Below are 12,174 nucleotides of genomic sequence, written 5' to 3' on the forward strand. Positions count from 1 at the left end.
GACTCACCTCTGTCGTTGATATTCGTACTGCCCCATACAGTATGATGAGTGTTAGCATCGCTCCCAATAATTAGGCGGATCCTTTGCCTTTCCGCTTCAGCGACGACTTTCTCCAGGGTTTTTTCAGGGAGAGGGCCAAGGTGGTCATGCCCAAGATACGCCGATACCAGCCAAACTACTTTACGATCTTAAAAGTTACCGCTTCATGAGAATTAATGTTTTTCACTCGGATTTAGCTTTTTGGCTAATTTGTTAATCTTTCAGTCTGTTATTTTAACAAAAGTAAAGAATAACTTGTCATTTAAAGCAAAAAAAGATTTTAATTTTTTAAGATAAAATTTTAACTCCAAAATACCCAAAGCTAGTAATAATCAAATCACAGATTGATTTAAACGAGGTATAAAATATATCTAAGTAATACGTACACTTTTTTTAATTTCTGACTTCTTTTTCCAGTTGTTTCTTGACGGTATGTCTGTCTGATTAGTTTATATCCAATGAAAACAAAAAACACAACTTTCTGTCTAGTGATTGGAAATTCTAGTTCGAAAGGTTTTGTACAACCTGCATTAATTTTTGTAAGTTTTTGCTCGAATTTATTAAACGTATCTGTTAAAAATTATTTTCCAACATGATGTTTGTTAAGATTTCTCGGAGTGCACAAAATTCAATCAGTTATATCTAAAAAAAATGCTAGCAATCGAAGTCATATCTTTTCAAATAATTCAAATTATTCTGTCTATCAATGAATTTGTCTTTTTTGGCATGTAAATGTTAATCAGTCCTAGAATCTTAACATTTCTTCACATTATTCCAACTGGATATTAGTCTACCTACTTGAACTAATTCCTTGCAGCATCTAACCCTTTTTCACTCAAAAAAGGGATACAATTATTCAGTCAAAACTACCTTAACTTTTCAAGAAAACTTTGTTCGTATTTGAATTGAGAACACAAATCGTTTTTATAAGGAAACTTTTTTTATTTTATGCTTACAATATATTTTATGAAATAATAAAATAATAATTTATATAGTTATAAAATGCATCAATTATTATAAAGCGTTAAATAAGTGGAAATGTGTAGCGTGTAAAAAATATGAAATTACTAACTATTTTGTGCTGTCCCGCTGGAAATCATCATCAAAACAACAAACGAACTAAACAAAAAACCTACATTTCTTCCTATAACTACGCTATAGGATTCTTTTTCATGAGTTCAATATCGGCCTTCATCATGTCCTCAACTAAATGATCAAATGTAACTTTTGGTTGCCAGCCAAGGTCCCGTTTTGCTTTGCTCGCATCGCCCAACAATAGATCAACTTCAGTTGGACGGAAGTATTTGCTATTTATTTTAACACGCATGGTTCCCGTGGCCTTTTCGATGCCAACTTCATTGACGCCCTCTCCTTGCCAGATTATTTCTCTTCCTATAAACTTGAAGGCAGCTTCAACGAATTCTCGGACACTGTGCGTTTCTCCTGTCGCAATGACATAGTCGTCTGGTGAGTCGCGTTGCAACATTAACCACATTGCCTCTACGTAGTCCATTGCATGACCCCAATCTCGTTTGGAATCCAAATTACCCAACTCGAAGTATTCCAGTTGGTCAAGTGAAATTTTTGCAACCGACCGGGTGATCTTTCTGGTAACGAAATTCTCACCTCGTCGAGGTGATTCATGGTTGAAGAGGATGCCATTACATGCGAAGAGGTTATATGCCTCGCGATAATTGATGACAATCCAGTAGCCATACATTTTGGCACATGCTAAAAGTATTCAATTAAATAAGGTAGGTACATATTTTTGGAAAACACACAACTCTGGTTACTAACCATATGGAGATCTTGGATAAAAAGGTGTTGTTTCACTCTGTGGAGTCTCCACAACCTTGCCGTATAGTTCGGACGTTGAGGCTTGATAGAATTTCACATCTTTTTCCATTCCACACGTCCTTATGGCATCCAAGAGCCGAAGAGTTCCTACCGCATCTACTTCGGCGGTATATTCGCTCAGCTCAAACGACACTTTTACATGACTCTGCGCTGCCAGATTGTAAATTTCCTTCGGTTTAACCGTAGATATGATTTTTACCAGACTGCTGCTGTCCGTCATGTCACCATAGTGCAGCTTCATGCGTCCACCCTTGTGGGCTTTTGGATCGGTATACAAATGCTCAATGCGGGAAGTATTAAAAGTACTTGCCCGCCGTATAATTCCATGGACCTCGTAGCCTTTCTTTAGAAGAAATTCTGCCAAATAAGAACCATCCTAAGGAACAATGGGTACAATGATAAATTGTTTTATTTGTTCAATCAATAAAAACATACCTGCCCGGTAATGCCAGTGATAAGGGCAATGTTTTTTGCATGGTTATTTTCGTTTGTTAGAACTGTGTTATTGGAACTTGTAGTGGCCATAATTGCTTTAGAATGTTGTTAAGTTGTTGTTTGTTGTTTTGAGATCTTATTTTTCTAATTTATAATAAGTCTATTTAATAAAATACTTCTACGAACTTTGATTTAAATCAGTTTCATCCCCTTTTGATGGAGAATGACGTGTTTGTCGTTTTCTTTTATCTTATCAAAGCCGACAAACCAGTGACGTTATAAAACCATTATGTTTGACAAGTGTCAATAAAAACAACAACATTAAAATGGAATGGTTCAAAGACGCATTCTGTTTTAGATTTTACATTAATTGGTTTTTGTAACACATTTCTTTATTCTGATGATTGGTTGGAATTATGATATATAGTTGAGTAAATCCTATCGATCCCATGTCCTTGTAATAACTTTGAAAAAAATTGTATTTTTATATTACTTTTATAAAAGCAAATATCTCTAGCAAGTGTCTTTACACATCTCCCTTTCAAAAAGTTTTCTACACAGTTGAGATATAAATATCAAATGTCAAACTAAATTGAAACGAAACTGCGAAATTTGGTGTTTACATAAAATTTTACACAATTGACACAAAACTGACCAATCAATGTGATTTATTAACGTCATTTCAACAATAGTCAACTATAATTGTCCTTCTACTTATGATTTACTGAAGGACAGTCACCAAATCAAAACTCAACTACACAGTTTACAAGGAGAATTGAATCAGCATTTAGCACCATATATATAACTGAATCGGATCGAAATAGGATTAACCGATCCGATCTCACAAAACGAGGTGAATCGAATCGAAAATTGTTTTGTAAACCTGAGTCGGGGTATCAAGTTATTAGTGTGAGGTTTTTCTTGTGTTGGTGTGTCATGTTTTATCTGTCTTGTTTGTTTTCAGATGAGTTTATTTTGGTGCGCGTTTTTGTGTTGCAAGCATTTTTTTATTTAAATTATGAAACTATGCAATATGTTATTTTGTAGATGTAAAGATAGAAGTTACTCACAACACGATACGCACACAAATAAAATCCAAATTTCATTTCGATTCCACTGACGACGTATACCCGGATCAAAATCGTAATTCAATTTCGATTCAAATCCTCGATCTCCAATTGATATTAGGGTAAATATTTACCTAGTGGTTAAGCAGATTTGTACTCGATGAGTTGAGTGAGCTGCAAACTGCAATCGTGAATTAAGATTCTTATAATGTCGAAAAAGCAATTTAATATACTCCGTGGTCAGTAATTTTCAGACTTTTTTTGCTTGTCAAACAAATCGGCGAATAAATATTTCCACAGTGTTTTGCCGTCAAAAAAAAATCAAAAAAAGAAAAGACAACGCTATTCTTAGGTCTGTTCACCTTTCATCACTTTTAGGCTGGGCGCGCACATGCAACTTTTAGTTTCGAAACTGTTTGGTTTCTAAACTGAGCACTATAGACTTATACGAGAGTCCGCGCATATGCAGAAACCATTCTGTCGCCCATTCGAGCAACTTTTTAGTTTGTGTTTTGACACAAACTAAACGATCACCTCAAACAAATTCCTTAGTTTGTGTCACAAGGAATTATAGGTAACTGCGCGGACATTCAACTAAATAGTTGAAAAACATGGGAGTCTTTTGCACTCCCCTGGGATCCAATGTCAACTGATAGGAAACAGTAATCCGCGTCTGTAACTGCCATAAGAACCAATGAAAAATAATTCTTGTAATTTATATACTTTGATTCGGATGTGGATGGCTTTTGGACCCTTATATGTTTGCCGTCAATTGCTCCTAAACAATTGGGAAAATTTGCACTTGTTAAAAATTTTTCAGAAACGTGTTTCCAAGTATCTTCTGTTTGTTCCGGTATGTACTTTCTTTTCTCGTAGGGTTGTTTCAAATGAGAAATTCGTAATGAAGAGACCAAAAACTGTTTCCTGTTGCAAGGTACCCATAGAAAATAATATATTTTATTGAAATACAAATTAAGAAAGTATCTGCTCTTAAGAAAAGCAAATCGTTTATTTTTAGAGAAGAAATTAATGTTAAATTATTCAAAAATACAATGCTACTAAGCGGCGCAATTATTTTTATTTCGAGCAATTATCGTTCCTTTTGTCGTTGACGGAAGACCACCCAACTGTCAGCAATTGTGAAATTGAAGAATTCTATGAAAATTTGGAGGTGTACCTCACAGAACCACATAGTACACCCGAAGTTATCACACAGATCCAAGCGACTGGATCCAAAAAAAGAAATTGACATATGAGCAGGATTTGTTGAAGTTTTTAAGGGAAAGAAAGGAGGAAAATGTAGACAAAGACAAAACATTTTTACTCTCTTTGTTACCATAGTTTGAAAAACGCAAAGGCAGCGAAAAATTACTTTTGGAGTTGCTTGTGCGCGATGCTTGGGCAACTAACGATCGAACTATTTGGTTTCGAAAAAGTTGCATGTGCGCGCCTAGCCTTAATCATTAATCAAGGATTATTTCAGTTGATAATCATAGGATGCGTTTGTTTGCTATAATCGTAATCAAGGAATCCATGAGCAAGGAGCAGTTAATTGGAGATTCTGTTATTCTTTATTAGCTCTATTTAATCAATCATTAATGATAATTGAGTTTGTATTAGACTTACTCACTGGCATGATAATCAAAATATGTATGCTGACTTAATATTCCCTTGTCACCAATTTGGTTTTTCTGTGACGTCACAACCGTCATCCATTATTATTTTAAGTTTAAGTGAAGGCTTTTATTTTAAAATTTACTATTTAAATTATTTGATATATAATTATATGTTAAGAGGAACCCGTGAACCCGTGAACTGGTTTGACATTTTCAATGTACATTAAAATGTTTACATAGAAAAAATGAATGACCTGTCATTGGTTTCAATGATGAAAACTTGGCAATCAAATAATGTAAATTATGTATGTTTGCTGATGACGCCCTTCTCTTTATTCCTGGGAAGGATATGCATGAATGTATGGAAAAAATTAATAATAACTTGCGATCCATAAGTGAATGGCTGATTATTAATTAGTTAAAACTGAATGTGTATCAATGGTTGTGCGAAATTGAATGTTATACAAATTAATGGAGAAAATATAGATCGTGTTGATGAATGTGGGTACTTAGGAGTAGTGAATGATGATAAAATAAACCTTAAAGCTAGTACGGATAATGTTTGCAAGAAATTGTAGAAAAGATATACTTTCTTGGCAGGATTAGGAAAAAAATGTGATTGTTAAACCTCATTTTCAATATTGTTCTATCATTTTATTTTTATCTACTCAAGGATATTTGTCTCCCGTCCAAAAACTGCAAAATAAAGTTATGGGAATAATCTTAAAATGTGCGCGTCTTACTCATATAAGAACTATGTTACAGAAACTTAACTGGCTTAGTATAACTCAGCTAATTAAATTGAATATTTTATTGTTTGTATTTAAAATGAAAAACAATATGCTTCCAAAGTACTTAAGCAATAATTTAAAATATATCCGTGATTCCCAACCTTATAATCTTAGAAGTGCTCAAAACTTTAGACTTGCTAAGAGAGCAACCTCTAGAGCGCACAACACAATGGTGTTTAAAAGCCTGCAATTATATAATAATCTTTCTAGTGAAATTAAATCTTTAAATAATATAAGACATTTTAAAAAAGAAGAAATTAAATATTTGAAATCGGATAATTATTGAGATATATTAAAATTTATTGAGCCAAATGGCTTTTTAGCCGAATCACATGCTCTTAAAACTAACGACAGCTATAACTGACCTTTTGAAGCCTTTAAGGGACCGAACATCAAATTTCGAACAAAGAACATTGCAATTCACATTTTATAGTGAAGCTTCACGAAGAAATAATTATGTGGCAAATTTCCAGTCAAACTTCTCATTAACTTTTAAAATAAAATTTCACTCGTCCAATGCCAGTATCGTAAAACAAGATAAAGCTGCAGCTTCTTCCCGCAAATGATTGTGTTCACGGTCTAAAATATTTGTTTTTGTGATTATTGGCAGCACTTGAAACACACATAACTGCACATATGCTCTCTTTGTTTAACAACCCCACAAGGCCGCTATCAAAAGAAAACAACACTACAGAACAGCAGCAGCAGACGCTCAGTTCATGCGAAAAAAAAATAGCCGCCATAATAAAAATGGTAGTCTTCGCCTCAGTAAATAAAAATAAGAAATTCTATCGCTCGCTGCAAAATTCGTTCTTTTCTTAAAAACATTATAAAACTCTTAAATAAAATAGTCATTCAACATAAATAACATCAAACTAGCTTTGAATAGTTGTACAATGTGACCTTAAAGTGCTTTGAATATCCTGAAAAAAAGACTGATTTTTTACCAGAAAGAAAATTTGCAATTTGCAGCTCACAACTCACGAGACACGGGGAAATTTTCAAACCAAATATCTCGGCACGTGATTTCTCTTGCTCAAGTGTTTTGCTTTTATTCGCAGTGATGACGATGTGTATTTTTATTGCTAAACGATTATCAGATAAGCTTAATAGATCAATGAACTGTCGCATCACTGTTGTCGTCGGGTCTGTCGCTGTGGGGCCTGTGTAGTGTTTGGGTAGAAAAAAAGAAAACAAATCGATCGATTTAAATTTCATCGAAAAACTGAAGTGTTAAAAAAGATTCCAAGAGTGCAAAAGTGATGACCTAAAACCAAGTGTTTTTTTTTTCTTTATGCTGTCTTCAGTTCTGCTCAGTTTCGTCAATTAAGAACCAAAGTACGACAGAAAAAGCCGAATCGACTTATTTTGTTTTTGCATAACGATGCGTCAGTGGTAAACATAAACAAATAATCGCAGCGCAGTGGAAACGGGTGCGACGCGACGCGACCACATAGCTTATTCTTCTTAAGTCACTTGAGAACCTACTTAGTTTAGTGGTTGCTTTAGCTTCAAGCGAGCAAGAGCAACAATTTTTGCGCTTAAAGCATAGATAGCGAGCGATTCGACATAGACATCGTTGGGTAACTCATTTGTTCTTCAACCTTGCTGTCTCGGTTGTTTTTGTTTCCTTCTCGAATATGACTCGATTCCCATGAGGGTCGTTTCTCTGTGTTTTTCTTCTTTTTCTGGTGTGTCTATTTTATAATTATTGCACAAATGCAAATAGAATCCTTATTATTGGGTTTATTGGAACTAGAACCCAAACTAAACAAAAAGTGCGATTGAGATTATTGAATGATTGAAATGTCATGTCATCGGGCGGAACACAAAGAGACTAAAATTGTCGAGTGTCGAGACGGAGACCGAGAAACAAAAAAGGAAAGTGATTTTTCAGCAATAGCAGACTCGATTTGTTGGTGCAAACAAATACATAAGTCAATACCAAAAGGGTAAAAGTGATGATCGAAAATTTGTATTTGTCTTTGTCGTCGTGTTCTTTTTCGTGGTCGTCATTGCCGTCCGGTCCGCTTGTGTCGTGCATCTGCATTCCCAATGCAGGTGGACAATAAAATCAATTTAAAGTTCATCAAGTGTACGCCACCCAATTTATGTTGGATTAATACAAATAAAAACACCGTGCTATGGCACTATTTAATAAACTCTTCTTCCCATCATCGTCGTCGTCATCATCGCCGGCGTCGACGCCATCTACAAACAACAATAACAAAAGAAATAACAATCAATCGTTTCATTCTAAAAACTATATCAGGTAAATATCGTAGTGCAAGTATATTTCAAATTTCCAAAAAAATAATATTACACAAAAGCATATGAAAAAACGTACATTAGGAAAAGCTCGTGAACATCCCCCGCCTGTGGGACTGTAAATTAACATTTGCGGGCAGCTGTTTGATAGTGGTGCTCTAATATCAGGCGCGTAGTTGATTTTCGAATAGAGTAGGTGTAGATTATCCCACAATGCATCAACGGCATTGTCACTGATAAAGCTTCGGTTATCAAAACAGTATGAAATATACCATCGAATATTATTAACGTTATGTGTTCTTCCTGTTGTTTGTACTTCCTTTCTTATTTTGTGTGAATGTCTTCTGTTGTATCACTTGATGGCGTTATACCGGATTTAAACACAGTTTCTGCATCTACAACTGAGAATCACCACTTTAATTGTTTTCAAATCAAACATCAACTTGGTCAAAATTATAAAACATTGTACAAATGATTTAGTATTTAATTAACTTTGTCTACTTGGCTTCAGCTTTAAATGCTTAAAGCGACATCAACGCTGAAATCAGAATCACTTGTTAACTACTGTTTCTTGGGACTAAGAAAGCAATTGAATATCTATAAACCAAATTATCCCTATCACCTCCGTTTTGACATATGCTGCAGAAGCTTGAACTATAACAAAAGCAGATGAAAGAACCTTTGCTCTTTTGAGAAAAAATTCCTTCGAGTGATTTATTGTCCCGTATGCATAGTGCGAGGAGAAGATGAAATGGCGAGCTGTATAGGTACGTTGTCTTGGCTCGGAGGATAAATGTCTAATGTATAAGTAGAAAGGGTCACTTAGAGTGCATGAAAAACAACTCTTCGGCCCGCAAAGTAGAAGAACTCGGATCAGGTGGTGCACCCTGGACGCCTATAACTATTGCTAGATGGAGAATTTGATGAATAAGGCCCTAGTTTACACAAAATTAGAGTCACCGTAAGTAAGAAAGTTACTGTATCTGCAGTTATGTCGGAGCGGAGTAAAGTCTGTTACATAAGAGCGTGGCCACTGTTACACGTAGATACAAAATCAGAGAGTCCTGTTTCTTTTTCTTGACATAGAGGGCACCTCAGACCTTCATTCTTTTTGTAAAAAAAAGTCAGTTTTCTGTCCAATTTAGTCTTCAATTGAGTGGTTTTCGAAATGAGTACTTTGAGGCATTTTTTCTATGTTTGCATGAAAAAGGACCCAAATTAACGCAAATTGTTGCTGCGAAACATATAGAAAAGTCGAAGCAGTTCGTTAGCAAGTGGATGAATCGCTATAAAAAAGTCGGTAACGTTGATGATTTTCCTGATCGCGGAAGTGTACAAAGTCTCAAAAAAAGACGAGAAAAAGATTCTTGCATTGTTCTCGAAAGATTCAACTTTGACTTTACTTTAAGCTGCTGTAAAATTGAAATCAAAAGGTGTTGACATATTTTACGGAACGATTCGCAGGCACTTGCTTGCCAATAAACTGAAATATCGCAGTACTTTGGAAAAACCAATGTTGAGTGCAAAACATTTTGAAAAACGAGTGAAATGGGCGAAGGAAGACCTGGTACCGCGATAAGAGCAACGTAATTCTTTCTGATGATTCCTTCTTCTGAGCATTTCCGAGCATCAAACACGCCTAGAAAACTGTTAAACACCCCGTCAAGGTCCATGGTTGGGGGCGCTTCTCAAAGGTTTCGATACTTTGTTCTTATTTACCGAGAATTTAAATGCCGAAAAAATTAATAATATATCTGCTAAGCAATTTTATATCAAGAAAAATGAAAGCTGGATCCTTCAAGAGGACAAAGATCCAAAACACCGAAGTCAAGCGTGTAGCGAGGGGAATGTGCAAAACGGAGTTCTCACTTTAGATTGGCCTTCTCAGTCACCGGATGCAAATCCCATAGAAAATGTGTGGGCTTTGATGAAAATGCAGTCTCGCAGATGCAACCCATGTAATTTAGATCAACTTTCTCGACAAATTCGAAATATTTGAAGGTCTTTTTTCGGTAGAATATACAGAAAAACTAGTAGAAAGTATGCCCCGACGCGGGTGCCTGGCCATAATTGACAATGCAGGAGATTGGACTTGCTACTGAGGTATTTGAATTGAGTATTGATGACCAAATTATCAGTAAATTTGCGTGACCACGATCTTATGTAATAGACTGTAGATACATATACCAAAAATTAAAAATTAATTGCATTCTCTTTTCGTGCCGATTTAAAAGGGCAAAACAGTATAAATCCACCATCAGTCCTTTACCAGTGTCTGTTCTCCGGTTTAACTTGGTTCAGAATTAACTCTGCAAAATTAAGGGTCCGAAATATGTTCTTACGTTAAGTAGAGACAAAAGATCTAAATGAATTTAGATTATTGAAGAAGAATGCAAAGATGAAGTTTCCGTATTTATATGCATCTGCATTTGCAATGTAGAAAAGTAGAGCGGGATTGATTTATGAAGGTAAGCCAAAAGTAAAACATGTGTGAAAGAAAGTCATTGGCAAAATCAAGCCCCTTCTAAAATAAATCTTTGGCTACGAACCAGTAAAACTTGCTGTTACTCTGTATGTGAATGTGCGAGCCATCACATGACTAGGCTAACAGCACGCCGTACGCCGTTTCTCCCGTGATTATTATGTCATGAACTTAGATATAAGTATAAACATACAAACATTCCTACATACATACATACATAGGTACATATGAATGAATGTTTGTGAATAATTTGTTTTATTTTTATTTCTCTCGTTTTTTGCATTTGAAAGTTTTGTTGTTATTCTTTCTTTATTTTTATTTATATTTTTATTTTTTTTTTTGCTTTCGGCGTAAACGAGAAATTATGCCCCAAAACAGAGGAGTTGATATTCTATACACAGAAAAAAAAAGATAAAAGATACAAAACAATAACAAATGATGCATATAGAAAAGAAGTACAAGAGAAAGAGGTAGACTATTTTTAAAATATCTATGTACATCTAAAGAATTAAAGAGAGCAAAGAGCTTTTTTTTTATTCTTTCATCAAAACTCGTGATTTTGGGCTGATAAGATTAGACAATTTTAAGTAATAACAAATTGAAACAAAGTATATTAAATCATTAGAGTTACCACACTCATGCTAATTGCTTAAAGGATTTAAAATTTGTTTTTTTTTATGTACATACATATATGGTACCTATAAGTTGATTGTTTGAAAATATTCAGAAAAGATAGGTGGGTGTAAGGAATAAATAAAAGATCAACTAAATTAAAAGACTGTTGACAGAATATCGTTTTTTTAAATTATTTTTCTAACTAAATAGTTTAGTTGATATCTATAAATCAATTAACTTGTTATTCGAGTGTTTGACCATCAAAATTTAAAGATTTCGGTTGATTAACTTCACTTAATTAAAATCTCTTCCTGTGGTAAATTGATTAAATGATTACCCACATAACTTATCAGGTTTAAGATGAAGGAAAACAGATAGTAAAGACAAGAGGTCTTGAAGCCTTGGAGTGCGTAACGGGTCGTGAAAAATACTTTTTTCAATGAGGCTAGTGAGAAACCAATGAAAGCAGACATCCTCTTAAAGATCTTATCATTTTTAAAAGTTTATCGATTCATTATCTTAAGAAAAGTAAAATAAATCAAGCAAAAGCGAAGTATTGGGTAATTCATTCGAAATTTCAAGCTTTACTTTTTACTAAAAAATGAACGATCCGTTATTTTCAGTGTATTTATAAAAACATATGTTATACACTTATGTTTAAGGTGACAGATACAGATTTTGCTTGTGTAATTTTAATGAAAAACATTCAGCCTTATTGTGAGTTTCACGTGAACAAGATTCCGACCGAAAATATCCCTTTTTTCGATTCGCCTATTGTGAGTTTCGGGCGAACAAGAATTCATGTTCGAAAGATTTCCCTTATTGGGAGCACTCAATTCGGGCGGAATGAAACGTCATTCACAACTAAAATAATTCACTCTTTTTTGGAGGCTAAAAGGAAAACAACAAATAATGATGTAAGTAAATAAATGCAATTAGTGTTAAAAAAAGAATAAAATAATACAATAACTTTTATATTTATGTTAGGAGCAAATCAATCAATT

General features: G+C 34.4%; 2 protein-coding genes across 2 annotated transcripts in view; one reads left to right on the forward strand and one right to left on the reverse strand.

Annotated features, from left to right (window-relative positions):
- Positions 1-960: 960 nt before the first annotated feature.
- On the reverse strand, positions 961-2,579 carry LOC129945374 (GDP-mannose 4,6 dehydratase). The gene is made up of 3 exons (XM_056055065.1): positions 2,332-2,579; positions 1,837-2,272; positions 961-1,770 (listed from the first exon to the last, which is right to left on the reverse strand). Exons 1-3 carry the CDS (start codon positions 2,419-2,421, stop codon positions 1,190-1,192), a joined length of 1,107 nt encoding a protein of 368 aa, XP_055911040.1. The 5' UTR covers positions 2,422-2,579; the 3' UTR covers positions 961-1,189.
- Positions 2,580-6,510: 3,931 nt separating this feature from the next.
- The window catches only part of LOC129945629 (folliculin-interacting protein 2), a 30,746-nt gene continuing 25,082 nt past the window's right edge, over positions 6,511-12,174 (forward strand). Inside the window, exon 1 of the mRNA XM_056055472.1 lies at positions 6,511-8,077. Within this exon, the coding sequence (XP_055911447.1) occupies positions 7,950-8,077 (128 nt within the window). The 5' untranslated portion in view covers positions 6,511-7,949. The remainder of the gene's footprint in view (positions 8,078-12,174) is intronic.

The sequence above is a fragment of the Eupeodes corollae genome, chromosome 2 (genome assembly GCF_945859685.1).
Source record: "Eupeodes corollae chromosome 2, idEupCoro1.1, whole genome shotgun sequence".
NCBI lineage: Eukaryota > Metazoa > Arthropoda > Insecta > Diptera > Syrphidae > Eupeodes > Eupeodes corollae.

Coding starts and splice junctions, on each gene's coding strand:
- LOC129945374 (XM_056055065.1), bottom strand. CDS start 2,421: ATGGCCACTACAAGTTCCAATAACACAGTTCTAACAAACGAAAATAAC. Junction 2,273..2,331: donor TCACTGGCATTACCGGGCAG/GTATGTTTTTAT, acceptor ATTGTTCCTTAG/GATGGTTCTTATTTGGCAGA. Junction 1,771..1,836: donor TTATCCAAGATCTCCATATG/GTTAGTAACCAG, acceptor GAATACTTTTAG/CATGTGCCAAAATGTATGGC.